General features: G+C 38.1%; 1 protein-coding gene across 1 annotated transcript in view; it reads right to left on the bottom strand.

Annotated features, from left to right (window-relative positions):
- Positions 1 to 15,709, bottom strand: part of NOS1 (nitric oxide synthase 1) — a 32,241-nt gene that overhangs the window by 7,818 nt on the left and 8,714 nt on the right. The window contains exons 3-19 of the mRNA XM_053473327.1: positions 14,577 to 14,714; positions 14,351 to 14,496; positions 14,008 to 14,170; positions 12,185 to 12,276; positions 11,465 to 11,606; positions 11,195 to 11,334; positions 10,425 to 10,599; positions 9,746 to 9,847; positions 8,080 to 8,274; positions 6,371 to 6,456; positions 5,176 to 5,320; positions 4,719 to 4,823; positions 3,548 to 3,606; positions 3,084 to 3,200; positions 2,401 to 2,575; positions 1,985 to 2,123; positions 1,677 to 1,755 (exon numbers count right to left, since the gene is read on the bottom strand). Coding sequence (XP_053329302.1) covers positions 1,677 to 1,755; positions 1,985 to 2,123; positions 2,401 to 2,575; positions 3,084 to 3,200; positions 3,548 to 3,606; positions 4,719 to 4,823; positions 5,176 to 5,320; positions 6,371 to 6,456; positions 8,080 to 8,274; positions 9,746 to 9,847; positions 10,425 to 10,599; positions 11,195 to 11,334; positions 11,465 to 11,606; positions 12,185 to 12,276; positions 14,008 to 14,170; positions 14,351 to 14,496; positions 14,577 to 14,714 — 2,198 coding nt within the window. The remainder of the gene's footprint in view (positions 1 to 1,676; positions 1,756 to 1,984; positions 2,124 to 2,400; positions 2,576 to 3,083; positions 3,201 to 3,547; positions 3,607 to 4,718; positions 4,824 to 5,175; positions 5,321 to 6,370; positions 6,457 to 8,079; positions 8,275 to 9,745; positions 9,848 to 10,424; positions 10,600 to 11,194; positions 11,335 to 11,464; positions 11,607 to 12,184; positions 12,277 to 14,007; positions 14,171 to 14,350; positions 14,497 to 14,576; positions 14,715 to 15,709) is intronic.

The following is a 15,709-nucleotide window of genomic DNA, read 5'->3' on the forward strand; positions in this document are numbered from 1 at the left end:
ACAGCTAAGGAAGATAAGACATCAGGATTTATGGTGGTTTGTAAAGGGCCAAGAGGGGTAAGAAGGAGACCAGCTAAGATAATATATGTAACTGTGTAACAGCAATAACACTGGAAACGGTTAGAACAACAATAAACATTTGAGAGCTTTAGAATAGAAGGGATAAAACAGTCCAAAATCTGTGAGTTCAGCAGAAATGCTGGAAGACAATTACCGTATTTGCTCGATTATAAGACGACCCTGATTATAAGACGACCCCCCAAAATCTGAATATTAACTTAGGAAAAAAAGAAAAAGCCTGAATACAAGATGACCCTAAAGGAAAAAAGTTTTACCAGTAAATGTTAATTCATGTAAACTATTTTTTTTAATAAAAGCTATGATTGAGAAAAATATTTTTTTTTGTTTTTATTTCCTTGTATTTTCCAACCTGTCCCCCAGTTACGCACATCTGCACCCAGGCTTGCCACACCAATATGGCACTGTGGCCCATGATATGCCTTTTAACCCTCTATATGCCACTGTGCCCCATGGTATGCCTTTTGACCCCCTATGTGCCACTCTGCCTCCAGAAATGCCTTATACCCCTATATCCCATTCTGGCATTTAGGGGGTTAAAATGCATATTATGGGGCAGAGTGACATATAGGGAGGTATAAGACATTCCAGGAGGCAGAGTGGCATTAAGGGAGTTAAAAGGCATTGTATAGAGCACTCTGCCTCCAGAAATGCCTTATACCCCTATATCCCATTCTGGCATTTAGGGGGTTAAAATGCATATTATGGGGCAGAGTGACATATAGGGAGGTATAAGACATTCCAGGAGGCAGAGTGGCATTAAGGGAGTTAAAAGGCATTGTATAGAGCACTCTGCCTCCAGAAATGCCTTATACCCCTATATGCCACTCTGGCATTTAGGGGGTTAAAAGGCATATTATGGGGCAGAGTGGCATATAGAGAGGTATAAGGCATTTCAGGAGGCATAGTGCTCTATTAAATGCCCCCTTAACGCCACTCTGCCTCCTGAAATGCATAATACCTCCCTATATGCCACTCTGCTCCATAATATGCCTTTTAACCCCCTAAGTGCCAGAGTGGCATATAGGGGTATAAGGCATTCCAGAAATGCCCCATGCCCCCATTTAACACACACACTTACTTACCGGTGCTTCCAATTTCCTGCTGTATTGCCGGGGCAGCGGGTTGACGTCTCCTTCCGCTGCAGCCGGAAGGAGGTGGAGTTGGCAGCGGGGGTTTGTCTGCGTCCGTCGCGGATACCTTCCCCGGCTGTCAGAGATCAGAGTTCCCCGCACCGGTGCGGTACCGGTGCGGGGAACTCTGATCTCTGACAGTCGGGGAAGGTATCCGCGACGGACTCAGACAACCCCCGCTGCTAGCCACACCTCCTCCCGGCTGCAGCGGACGTTGTCTACGCGGATCGCGTAGACGTCAACCCGCTGCCCCGGCAATACAGCAGGAGCATTTGCTCTGAAAAAAACCTCGTCTTATAATCGAGCAAATACGGTATTTAATTAAATTGTTGTTTAAACTCAATAAGAGATTGTTCTGGGACAGTTTGGTCAGATAATTTTATGTAAACTTTTACCAAAACAAATGTTGGGATCTAACAAGATAATTTGCAAACTTCCAGTAAAATTGTTACCAAACTGCTTTACCCGGATTTTGGGCTTTGCAAGTTCTGTCGACACAACATACGCGCTCCATATACTTTCTTTTTGTGAATACTGTACAGAGCTGTTGAAATAGAAACATATTTTAAGTATAATAATAACAATAATAATACAATACATGATAACAGATTGTTGGAAATACACTCATATTTAGGAAAGAGCCAAAGAACATGGTGGAACATGTCCCCAAATGTAGTTGCGTAGAAAGTTCATGCAAAGAAAATAAAAAGCACAAAGACATTTTCCTAAAGTCATTGCTTCCTATTATCCCATAACCCTTGTTGTTCCAATACCTTGTGTGAGTTCTGGTGCCTCAGCCACAAAACTAATTCGATATTTGCTCCTCTTCCAGCTGCGGTCATTAGTGATCAGTGAGTTGTTGGCTTTCTCAATATTCACATCATCTCCTACACAAAATACGTCACATGCAGCCTGTGCAGTAATAAAAAACCACAAATCCTTTCATTTTTCCATGCCACAAACCAACAATCAATACATACTACTGATGAAAAGGAATAAGCGAAACTATTTATTCTGACTGTAAAGCTGTATTAAGAGACACACCGCGCTGTCTGTCTAGCTTGTCCCACTAGAAGCATATCAGGAATAAGATCTTCATTTATTGTTATCTCACATTGTCTACCTGTCCTATTGTTTTCAATGTGATTGTATGAAAATCGTGATGATGCTTCTAAAAGTAATACTCAACCTTAAATACTTTCTTGGCCCAGGTTCTAAAAGATTCTTCTTGCCCACAAAGTTCATCACCTTCCCCCATTTTCATTATCCGTTCCCCTCCCAGCTCTTCTAGCAGAGTATCGGCAGCTCGAGCAAAGGCACAGAAGTGGGGATAAGCTCTTGATCCAAGTCCAAAGACTGAAAACCTGAAGCAGAACAAGGCAAAAGCACAAAATATTGTATTTCAGTCCTTGCAGATTAACACTATGTCTGTTTGTTCATGTATCTGTAGCCTCTCGAAATAAGAAAGTATATTAAAGTACTTTTTGCACATTGGGGTAGGAGATATCATACCCTGTGGGCTGGCAACAGGGGCAAATGCATATGGGGAAATTCTGCAGACCCCCCATATATTTGCAGTGGGGACCACTGAGCTATCATCTGCATTAAAATGCTGGAGTGTCCCTTTAAATATATATGAAGATGGGCCTAGAATAATGACAAGGCCAAGAATACAAGTAGGACCAAGTGGTTTATGTATATCAAATATTATTCCTTCCGGCTGGAAAAATAAAATAACTTGTATCCACGGCTTTGTGTATGTATATCCGTCTAATATAGCTGCTTATCTGTCTTTTCCTTGGAAGCTGCAACATGATACATAATGATTCAAAAACACTTCAGAGGACAATGTCCTTTATCCATTACCCTTACCTAACATTAGCCAAAGGGCCTGCACTCCCAAAATTATCTCTCGGTCCTGTCTCATCACCAGACGATTTCCGAGCCTCAGCAGAAGAGGAAACACTGTTGAAACGAACCTTGTAGCTCCTGAAAACAAACATTGATGACAGTGATAGTGAAAAATGGAATGCCTCAGGAAATTGAAATGGTTGCACCACTTTAAAATAAAAAATCATTTTTGCAGTTAAGTTGATGTTAAATCTTTGGGTTGCATAGTGTTTACCCTAGGAGACGTAGTCATTGCCGTTGTTACAGGCTACTGTTACCAATCCTGTAGCTTTATCCAAAATGTAGAAATATTGTGAAGTTTATGTCATAGATAAAATATGATGATGACCTTTGTGTTACCAGTATCAGGGTGTGTGTGCATGTACTGACAGGTACGAAACATACTCTGAAAGTTTACATTTATATATAATAATGTGTAAACTTACGTCCGCTCCTCCAGATTAGAATTGGGATGTATCATCTCCATCATAGCGCAGCCAAATTTCTGCAGTAAAAAGTAAATACGTTTTAATCACATCATACTATGGTGGACCAGCTCGCTTATAATGAAACGAGTAGAAAGAAGCTGCCTTTGGTGGAGGTTTGGTGAGTATAATCAAAAAGTGCAACTAGAGACATGGGTTCCTTGCACGTAGTGGGGTATCATTTTGTACAGAATGCTGGTACTGACTCAGTATGCAATGAAACGAAATATGAGATAATTTGTATAAACAGATTGGTGATGTAAGTGATAGAAGCAGAGCAGATAGTCCCTCTGATATCATGTAGTACTGCCAGTCCATCTGTCCATTTAAGTAGATGCTGCTGCTTCTGTAAACATTCAAGTCTGTCACATACAAAACACCAACAAATGAGATTGATTGGTAATATTTGCTACCACGTTCTTAAAGATTTCAATGTTTCACACTTTTACTATTTGAATAGTCGTACTGAATGTATGTCATTTACATAATGCAGTATGTTCACCATGCATTAAAACACTAAATCACAACTAAAAATATGCAAAAGGTCGATGTCCCCGCTGGTGCAGTATCAATACCAGTCACTATCTGATGGTTTTGAATGTATTTGATGAATCCAAGTGGTTATCTCTGCCAAGGCATCTGTTTTCATGAATTATAAACATACTGGTTATCTTTTAGTTACCTGGTATGTTTATGGACATGTTAAAACAACGTGGATACATTATGAAATTAAAGAATCCCAAATACAAAGGTATGTCTTCCTGAACCGTTGGGTATCTGGTAATACCAATCAGGGGTTAAATGAATTCTAGTATCCAGAGCTGGGTTCATGAATTGATTTACTTGCAAACCTATACACATTACTTTGTCCTGGGCCTCATTCGGTCCAAAAATATGAGGGTTACCTTCAGTACAGACCTCTACCGCTGTTTATTCATAAATTGCTATAGTAGCTATGATAGCATTATAATGACACTGACATGCAGTGTTCAAAAGCCAGATATTTTTATCTGTTTTTCCATCTTCTAGAATGACTTTTTTTTTTGGAAACTACAATGACCTTTGCGCTCTTCTACCATTTTGTTTGCCACAAAATTAGAAATGTAATTTTTTGTTTGGCTTTCTTTCATACCTCCCCATTTTCAGGTGGGTCACCATTTCCGAAGGTGCTTGTCACCACCAAGACAAGTGTTTCATGTTCCAGGTGAACGATGTCGTACTCCTCCATGGACATGGCCTACAGAAAAAAAAGTGGAAATTTAATGCTCTAAAGTGTCTTTGCTTCATCAAATATTCTTTTATCTTGTGCTAGTATTATATCTGAAAAAAAACAGGCCTGAATTAAACCACGTCATTAAGCCTTTGGTATTACTTCAGGGCTGGTTGTGCTTGGTGAACTACATAATGTGTTATAATATATTTTTCTTAGAAAACATTGACTTTGTTAACTTAGTAATGAACCACCAAGGCCATATTGTCTTCAGAGGTCCAAAGATTCTGTCAAATTAAAGGTATTCAATTTTGTATACATTTTATTATATGTTAGCTGTAGGCTGGTTAAATTAATGATGGGCAGCGTAACTTCTTACCTTTGCATCAAAAGCATGTTTAAAGATTTCACACAATGTTTTTGCGTAGGCTTCCGATTTTCCTGTCTCAGTGGCATAGAGAATTGTTGCTTTCACTCTTTTCGCCATGGCTTGTCCCATTAACTTAGCTGAAAACTTTACAGCCCTACAGAGGAAATATATAACATGAGCACCAGCCAGTATCTTGCTTGTCAAACCCCTTATAACCATTAAGACACCCTCTGCCTTTGTGGGAGTTAGGCTAGATTTCCACTTGGTTTTTTTTTGTTAAAAACGCCAATAGCGCCACCTGGCGTTTTTTTTGTGAAAAACGGCTGCAGCCAGATGTTAGCTGTAATTCAATAGGAAATCGCAAAATGCCATTTCCACTTGGGGTTTTTCTGTTTGGCGTTTTTTCAGTCCTCTTTGGCGTTTTTCTGCTTTTTTGGGCTCTGTGGCAGTTTTTCAAAATCGCAGCATGTTGACACTCTGGCGTTTTTTGCAAGAAATCTTGGCGTTTTTCCTCCAATAGAAGTCTATGGGAGAGAAAAAACACCATGAAAAAGCCATGTGGGTTTATTGCCTTGGCGTTTTTTATGGCGTTTTTTCCACAGTTACAATGCAGAGGATGGACCCAGTATCTGTGTGTCCTACGAGAAATAGGCTGAAAACAAACAGTTTCACACAAAACAAAGTCCTGGACTGGTTCATATTGAATTTTACACCATTTGGAACAAACACGCCATTACAAACAAACATACGCGACTGGATCCTGCGTGCCAAAAGCAACAGCAAACAATTTGCACCATCATTCGGGGCCAATCTTCCCAGAGGAGCAGACATTCGGAATAAAGCATGCCTTACAAACCACAGAAAAGAGACAAAAGGGTCTACCAAGTAAATGACATCAGGAGAGGGCAGATACTTGCCATTTATCCTAATCCCTTTTAGCTGAAACTTCTAACTTGTAAAGGCTGGAAAAACTGTCTAAGGTCAAAAAAAGCAATTTCCACAGAAAGGCTAAAACGCCAGAAAAAACTCCAGAAAAAACGCCAAAACGCAGGTAAATGCAGTGGCAGTTTTCTTGGCGTTTTTCCTGGCGTTTTTCATCAAGAAAAAAACGCAGGACAAAAACCCAAGTGGAAACCTAGCCTTATGGTGGGAATGAAACTTTGTAATGCCCCTGTTGTAAAAGACACAAAAACGTGGTACTTACTTGGCCAGTTTTTTAAATCCAATGGCTCTTTTCTTCGTTGGTGTTCCGTTAACACCTTTCCATATGTGAGTATTCCAAGGATCAGGCTGATAATGTTACATAAAAATATAGTTAATATGAAACAGTATGCATGAATGCTTTTATAGGTCACGTTGAGACATTTATGTCGCATTATCCATTGGGCCATGACAACAATAACAGATATAAGCATTATCTCTAGTTTTTTTTATTGTGTTCAGTATTTTTAAGAAGCAATAGATTTTAGAGTCCAAGGTCACCCTAAGGGACATGTTCTCCATATCCACAAACTATTGGCTTTAGTCCTTATTGCTCTCCTTGCTGAAAAGATGTATCCCATTAATCTTCATGAAGCTGCATTTTCCTCAAGAGGTTGAATAACAGAGGCATCAGTTCCCTTGGCTCTCATCAAGACTCCTTCAATGAAGATTAACGGCGGAGTTCTCTTTGCAGTAAATTACAACTAAATTATATTTTGATCATGCCTTTTATTTGTGTTGCTCTTTCTTTGATGGGAAGCCATTATTAAAACATAATTTGTTGTTTAGTGGCTTTAAACGTGCAGTCATGGCATTTCTATTATTTTAATGTCTTTCAGTATTACATTTTAGACCATTTTTCCCTTTTGCTATTGCTTAGACTTTTTCTCTAGTGTCTACATCCCCCTCTTTTTCTGTCATTGGTCCCTCAGCCTGTCTGACATTTACCTTTGTGGTCTGTCCAGGAACCACTCATTTGGCGAGTAAATTAACCCTTAGTTGGAAACCTGCCTGCAAATAGCCAACTAACAAGCAAACCGAACCAGCAAAGCAAACATGATTTGCCTCACTGATTTCAGAAAAGCTAGGCATGACTGTCCCTTTAAATATATGCAGATCATAAAATAATAAAACTATCAAATAATATCTCAGATATACAGTACCTTCTCATATATCACATAAAAAATGAATGTACGTGCCTGACCCGTCGCTGAGCGTTAAGGGGTTAAATATGAAAAAATTGTTTACATGTGAATATTTGCCAGTAAAACTTTTTTTAGGTATTAAAACCTAGTTTGAGAAATATTGTGTTATAGTTTATTTCTGATAAAAAAAATTAAATATGGTGTTCTGAAGACTGAAATACTAAAAAAATTCCCAGCTATTTTGTAATTCAAGCTATTAAGAAAAGAGTTTAAGCCATTTAAAGAACCTATAAGAATAAAAAAAACTGTTGTGTATTGTAGATTTGTTTCATTGACTTCTATGCATGAATGTATTACAGTAACTTCTGCATTTAAGAACGTGTTGCCTATATTGAATGAAAGTCAACTGTACCAGCCGTAAAGTCAAGTCGCATGGAATTAGTTCAACCTGCTGATTACGGAATTTGTTAAGACCAAAAACGATTTAACCAACTTAGGCAAAATTATGGAAATTTGTTTAGCATTTAAAGGGCTAGTACTTAAGATATGAGATACTTGAAACCCCTTATGGCTGTTATATAAATGCTAAAGCTATAAATTTGAACATTTTGTGAACAGTGCTTATAACAGTCAATACTATCATCTTGCTGTCTGTGTACGGAGTCGTAAGACAAACATTGCTCATTTTGACATCCCTTTGGAGTTGCACAAACCAAAGCAGTATCGTGTCTGAGGAAAAATGTCTTTGAGAAGCTGTAGTCGCATTATAAGAAAAGATCATTAATACCTGATATTCAAAGGATGGGGTGAGCCGATAATTGAGCATCTCCTGGTGAAATACAGGAGTGATGCTTCCAGACATTGGTGGGACAATCCAAACCCAATCAGCTGGACAGCCACCTCGACAACGGTACTCATTTTCCATGTGCTTGATAAATGACTCGGTTGCTGAGTGATGGTCGACAATTGTTACTTTATCACTCTGAAACAAAACAGCAAAACAGAACTACTTAACACACAGAACAATGAAGTCTTGTTGACCAAAATAATAGTTCCATTAGAGGAATATTGCGTTCTAGTGTAGTTCTTTCATTTTCTTAAATCTTCCTTCAAAAATCCGACCCCATTGAATTCTTTGGTTGATTTAGCATGTGTTTACGAAATGTCGACTCTCATCTACCATTTTTCTGAACAATTTTGCTTTTTAAAGAAATTACCCCACAGCGAATACATATCCCTTACCAAGTTTACAAGTATTTTTTTTACTTCCCTAAAAACTACAAAAATAGACATGGATAGGTTGTTTCCATAGAAACTGAAAAGGCTTCTTAAACATTTATGTACTGTTTTAATGTGATTCAACCTGCATATTAAAGGATAAAATGACAAATCTGCACATTTGCTTTACATAGTAGAAAGTAAAATTAATTGTGTGTTGGAGTGGAAGAGTACTTTAAAACAATTTAGAAAATGCCTGTAAGAAAACATCAGCCAATATAGCTAAAAAATTTATTTATTTTCACAACTAAAGGCAATATCATTTTAAAATAACTCCCTGCTTCCTATCTTTTTATTCACTTTCTATCCATGGCAACTTTTATGACATAAACCCCTTTTTTTGAGGCCAAGAGTCCATTGGACACTGTTGAGCACATAGGTAATATTCCTTCAATAACAATTATGTCTTATCTATTTTGTGTTTAGATTCCATCAAATGTAAAGAACGTCTAATAAAGTATAGATGCCTAAAAATGCAAATTAATTAATACAAATGACACACCCTAACATAAAATGCATAGGTTGTTTTGTCGGTGTGACATAAATCCTCAGCGATCCTGCAGAAAGAAGATACACAGCCTTGACATTCCATTTCAGAAAGCAGCACACATGGTAAATCATTTTGAAAAATGCTGTGTCTGTGTTTACAAAGTAGAACTTTGATATCAGTCATTTCGGGGCACCAGAAGCCGTCATACAAACTACCGAACTTAGATTAATTTCAAGTAACTTTGCAGCTACTTTTCTGTTAAAATAATACTGTGAAATGTTTTTGTGCAAGCAGTCTCCTGTATTTGAACCATGGGACCTGGTGACTTTTCTGTATATTAAACCACCCAACATGCCTCATTTTCTTAGATTCCTTAATTTATGTTCTAAATGCTCAACCTACGTTTCCTTTTTCTGCCAGGTCAGATACCCCTTATAAACACTAGATGTTACTATTTAAGCAAATTAAGCAGCTGCTTAGGTTCCTTCTTCAGAAGATGTGAAAGGATGAGACTTAGAGTTTGCATAAAGTTTTTTAAACACACTTGTGATCATACATAATGGGTTCCTTAGTTCATGTAATGTAAATTATGCTTTTCATTACATGTATCAGAGATGGACCCCCTACTTTTTGTTACGGGTCTATATAAAAAAAAAAAAAACAGAGGCGCCCTTGATGAACATACCTGAAAACTGTAAAGAACTGCTATGTTGATCTCCACCAGTGCTTGGTCTTTCCACAGTGAAGACATTTTCCTTGTGTCAAGGTTCATTCGGTTGGCCACTTCCTGGAGAAAGATAATATTAATAACACAATGATCGCACATGTGATATCTGCGTTATATAGGGAGTGTCTGAGGATGGTTGGCATTCTAGTAGAACAGCAATTTCAAAGACCCTAAAACGATATGTTTGAGTTGACCATGTCACTGTTTTGTAGACAAACTTTGCAAGTATGGTTTTGTGAATAGTGTGCATAAAATATAAAAAAATATAAAGTATGGGGGTATGTTTGAAATGTGATTCTGGTTCAAAGTTTGAAAAGTGATCTGATCACTGTAGCAATCATTTCAACATTTCTCCAAACTGGTACATTACTTTATTTTTTGGACCAGGATCACTTTTCCATTTGTAACGTTAGCTGACAACATTTAAAAAAACTGTATATTAGGTATAGAATCGTGCAAGAAAATACATCTAGACTGCATTGTGAATGTAGATGAAACCTTAATCTTCATACTGTCATTTTAAGGCTGTTTTTAGCTATGCATGAAGTTGGTTCCATAGGATTATTAAACTGTACATCCTTTAGGCACAGTTAACTATTCCTGCCAAAAGGTGGAGCTCTTTACCAGGCCACAGTACCTCCAGTATGTTATAGCGAGAGTTGTCACAATAGTCTCGGACCCCGATTTCAGTGCCCATGTACCATCCACTAAATGGGCACGCGCTGAACTCTAGACCTCCAATCTCAAGCAGCAAGTTGGATACAGCCGGCAAACCATACCACTTCAAACCCAAGTCCTTAAACCATTCGAATCTGGAAACAAAACAGAAGGTAGGAGAGCATAGCTTCAAATATGATTGATTAAAAACAATCAATTACTGTTTTAGCAAAAAACAATAATTTTTGAGTACATTATGATTTCTACAAGACATTACCAATTATTCAATTAACAAGTGAAGACTAGAGGGTCAGTGATAATAACCGGAGTACAAATGAATCAGGCAAAGGATGTTCATTAGCAACCTGGATTTAGGTCATTATTTACTGGAACCTTCCCCAAAGAGTATGCCAACTAATATTGTGAGTGGGTGACTTATTTATAATTGTGTACACCACTTGGGACTTGGGGATCCCTTCGAACATTCTTCCTATCCATAGCACTGTACTGTGCAACACTTTAATAGAAACATTGAATTTGACAACCAACAAGAAACAGTCCCTCACTGTTTTAGCCTCTACCCTCTCTGTAAAGTAGTAATGTGGCCCTGTATTTACATTACTGTCTAAAACAGATCAATTTAAGCCACTTTTTGTTTGAAATCTGGACCAATGAAAATGGCAAAACTTCCAGCTCAAACTTTGAAAATGCTAACCATATTCTAGAACGGTACAGATATGTGGGTCTTACTTTGGATGCCTGATCTGGACTTCCATGATGAGTTCTGGAGGGATCTCAAACAGTTCAGGGTCATTGCCATCTGCTTGAAGTACCAGGGGAAGGACATCAAAGCGGCCATGTGGAGCTTTCCAGCCTTGCTGAATGCAGATCTGTAGGTAAACATTTGCTTTGAATGGACCTTTATACATAGAAATATTTCTTGTAGCGCAGCAGAGATACTATAAGCATGTTTTTCTATATTGGAAATCCTGTTGTTTTGTTATCTACACATGGGGTTACCTCGGTCAGCTCTACATTAGCAGGGTCTCCAAGCACAGAGCCATCGGGCTGCTTGTATCCAGCATAACGAATAAGCTGAGCATTCCAGATCCTGAAGTCACGTTTCCCATCTGTCCTCTGGGGAAAAATAGTGATCGCTGATCTGTAACAAAAAAAAGAATGTGTTGCCACCAGTGTTATTATTTCTCTGCTTAAAACATAGCAATTTATAAAACTGTTCAATGGAGTTAAAAAAGTCCCACATGAACCAGCAGGGTGTATAGAAAACAATAACCATTTTGACAGACGTTTTCCTAAATACCCCTGACGCATCCATTATGGTAAAAGTGACTCACAGTAGAGTCTCGATTTCCTAGGGACCTCAGGCAGTCCCTAGGGAATAGAATTTCCCTATGGATCAATCTAAGGATTGAAATATATATATATATATATATATATATATATATATATATATATATATATATATATATACAAGAAGCACAATGTGAAGGGATACATTTCAAACTGAGGCTTGGCATAATTGCTGCTCATTTGTGGGGCATACATTGCTATGGGAACTGAATTCCAAAATGTGAACTGGAGAATTTAACCCGTCAATTTCAGCAGTCAATGTTCAAAATAATACTTCAACGGATTATAACAAGGCGTATTAGTGATTTTTGTTCATCATTCATATCCCAATATTTTACTTGGGTTACTAGTATATTCTGTATGAATTACCTGAGGTTGCCTTTGTTGGTGGCATATTTGATGTGGTTGCAGATGTAATTGTACATTCCATGCGCGGTGGTGCAGTCCCGAGCATCAAAGACCTATAACAGGAGAAACACCAGGTTATTATCTTCTGTTAGCAAGAGAAGTGAATCTTTTTAGTCTTCTACATATTACATTATTGTATATATGGGCCAAGGTGCACCCAATGCAAGGTTATTGGTAACCAAATTATTGGTAGCCATTAGTGCACAATATTATAATCTATTATGATGCACAATAATGTTTTTTTTTGTCTGTAAATCATTCAAATTCAGATCTTTTATATATTTTTACATCCAAACAAGAAGCCATGGAACAGTTTAGCTTTCAAAAGTAGCTGGAAACGATCATATTAACTGGTAAAATGCTAACATGCTGACAGGTCATTGGACATTGACAAGAGAATGAGCTAACCCTGATTTCGATTAATTGAATTTTATGACTAACGTGAAGGCAGATATATGAAAGCAGGATTTGAAACACAGAAAACATTTGCAGTCTATACAAATAATTCCCAGGCTTTTATGTGACAATATGAGGAAAATATATCTATTTTGGAATCCCACCAGATTTTTATGAATACAGGATCAATGCATGTCTATATACGTATATTACACTTGGGAAAATGACAACAAATTTCGATTTGGACACAATTTGGAGGGCTTTTTCCATTTGCAAATGAAATACGTTGTCACTCATGCTCTATTGCTTTCTCTTACACTTATGCTCACTCTCTCATTCTCTCTTACACTCTCATTTGCTCTCTCTCTCAATGTCTCTCTCCAATGACCATTTCCTTGTACTTGTCTCCTTTTCTGCTGCTCCAATTCCTCTCTTGCCTCTTCTTCTTCTGCAAAAGGGGGCTGAGCCTCTATGCACACCTTCTCCCCATTGGAGGAACGGGGGAGAGGCTGCCCCCTTGGTACGCGTCGTCGCTTTATCCTTTTGTGGAATTACTCCAAGAGGGCAGAATATTGCAGATGGATTCACAAGAAAAAGAGGTCAAGAGACACATCTCTTCCTCTGCTAATCTGTGTGCAATATTCTGGCATTTTAGAGTACTTTGCAGAAGTACCTTGATGACGGAGCTGATACCGGGAAGAAGCGGACGAAGAAAGAAGACCAAGAAGAGGAAAGAGAGAGTGGAGCTGTTGAGGAGGATAGGGACACGGAAGAGGTCAGTGGAGAATGTAAGCAGGCACTGAGAGAGCATGAGGGCGAGTGAGCGAAGGTGTAAATCCAAGGACCTGTCAGCATGTTACCATTTGAAATTAAAATATTGAATCCGAATGCACAAGTCTGACATATACATTTAGATTAGAAGTTTTATATCTTAATTTCTTAAATATACAGGGAGAGAACAGCATACCCTTTCTTATATAATGAAGTTTATGCATAAAAAGTAATTAGTAAGTAAAGTTAGAAAAGCCTTTCCATTGGTTGATTTTCCAATAAGACCACTCTTCAAACTTTGCACAAAAACCACTTTATACAAAAATTTACATCAATGGCTGTTAAAATCGCTGCCTTCTGTGTAGGTTGACATGTTGAGCTGATGGCCTTAATTGTAGATACATCATTGTGCAGGACCAGGTACCTCTGCCCATGGGCTATTTGGCAGATATGAAGTTTCTCTCGATTTGACACAGTGAATCTCATGTTGCTTCCACAGTACTATGAATCCACACTTGTCCAAGCATGGACTAGAAAATACTACCTCCTGTGTCTTGCATAAGGAATAGTTAATTATTTAGTTCCATTACTGAGCATAAACTGGAAAACATCCTAACCTGCAGTTTGGACCATTGGATCCGGCCCACACAGCGAGCTGCATTCCGCCAAGCATGCTTTGCTCCGTATATCAGCTCCGTGTCTCGTAACTGGTAGGTATCGGTTTCTTCAATTTCCTTTTTGACTTCCTCCAGCCTCTCCACATGAGCTTTAGAGCCAAATCTTAAAGAAGACAGGTAAAGATGAAATGTATAGATATAATCGCAGAAAGATTTGGGTACCAAAATGCAACTTTTTAACACTCCCTGAGTCCCATCAATGACAGGTGGCTTGCATTGTTCTTGTCCATGAGCTACTAAAATCAGCATTATAATGAATGTGACTTGTAATAGTACAATTTACCTTTTAATAGAAGAATAATATTGGTCAATGAAGTCCTTAGCAAGAGGCAGAAGCTGTTCCTTCGTTCTAATGTCTTCTGGTTTGCGCACATACTGTGGGGGGGTCATGACAGCTCCCATACATAACTGCTCTGTACAAGGTGTTGGCTAAGCAACAGAAATTTTAAACGTTAGTAGAAGGCACTAGTTATACTCCTTTAACGTAATCACCGGAGCACAGAACGTACCATGGAAGCCTTGAAGTGCAGTGTATCATGCAGCGTGGAGTTAGTTTCCCAGTTCCGAACTTTCAGATAACGAGGACACTTGGAAGGGCTTTCATTGACCTGGCCCTTTCCCGGGGAATGTCTACCCGAAGCTGAAACCTAAAACATAGTACAATTAAATAGCAGAACCAGTAGGAGAACTTTAAGGAAGCCACCAAAAAATAAAAATAATCATGGTATCAAACAATAACTGGAAAATACATAATTATTATTTATAAAATGGCATAGGTTTTGTAGCTTTATGCTAGTGTTATAAGCAAAGTAAAAGACACACATTGCATGAAGCAATCTCTTTAAAAGAGGAACGATCACTACCACTATCTGAAGGACAGTTATCACTTGTATGATATGTAATATTCTAATTTTAATTACTGAAATTTATATTTTCCATCCTACACCCACTACGCACACCACCATGGAAATGTGCATTTATTTCCCATTATACTGCAGTAAAGATTGCATTGGAATCCTACTGCCAGCATAAGTAGGAAGTCATAACACACCTCTATACAAATTGTGACCCCCATATCGTATAGCAGAAGAAATATGAAGTTACACTGTAAAGCTGCTATCATCATTGATGCGAAAGTAGGCGGTCGTTTTTATAATAATAATTAAATAAAAGGTATGCTCGATTGAGGTAGAGAAATCGGATCAGAAACAGAGATTTTATGAAATGTGACAGATTCTACTTAAGTAATCAGAAGACTGATTATTATAGGGAATTTGCAAGTCACAGCAGCCTGAAGGGTTTCTGGTTTCGAAAGCAGATAATAATCAATAAATAAAAGCTCAAAAAATCCTCCATTATTTCCGTGATGTTGATGAAAATGTTTACATGACAGAGCACGGATGTAAAGCGTTGACACTGAAACAATACAAAGTACATTTTTTTTTAGTTTTGGGATCCCACAATGTGAATGGAGAAATACTGTATTTATAGAGGTAAAATATTGAGTTGGGAATGTTTTATCATTCGCATCAAAACAAGAAAACCGCTGTTCCACTGTCAAAAGTACACCTACGATGTAGACAGATATAGACAAACATGGGATTTTCTCCGGGTTTGGAACCTACAAAGCTTCCCAAATACT

This window comes from Spea bombifrons, chromosome 1 (assembly GCF_027358695.1).
Source record: "Spea bombifrons isolate aSpeBom1 chromosome 1, aSpeBom1.2.pri, whole genome shotgun sequence".
Classification (NCBI taxonomy): Eukaryota; Metazoa; Chordata; class Amphibia; order Anura; family Pelobatidae; genus Spea; species Spea bombifrons.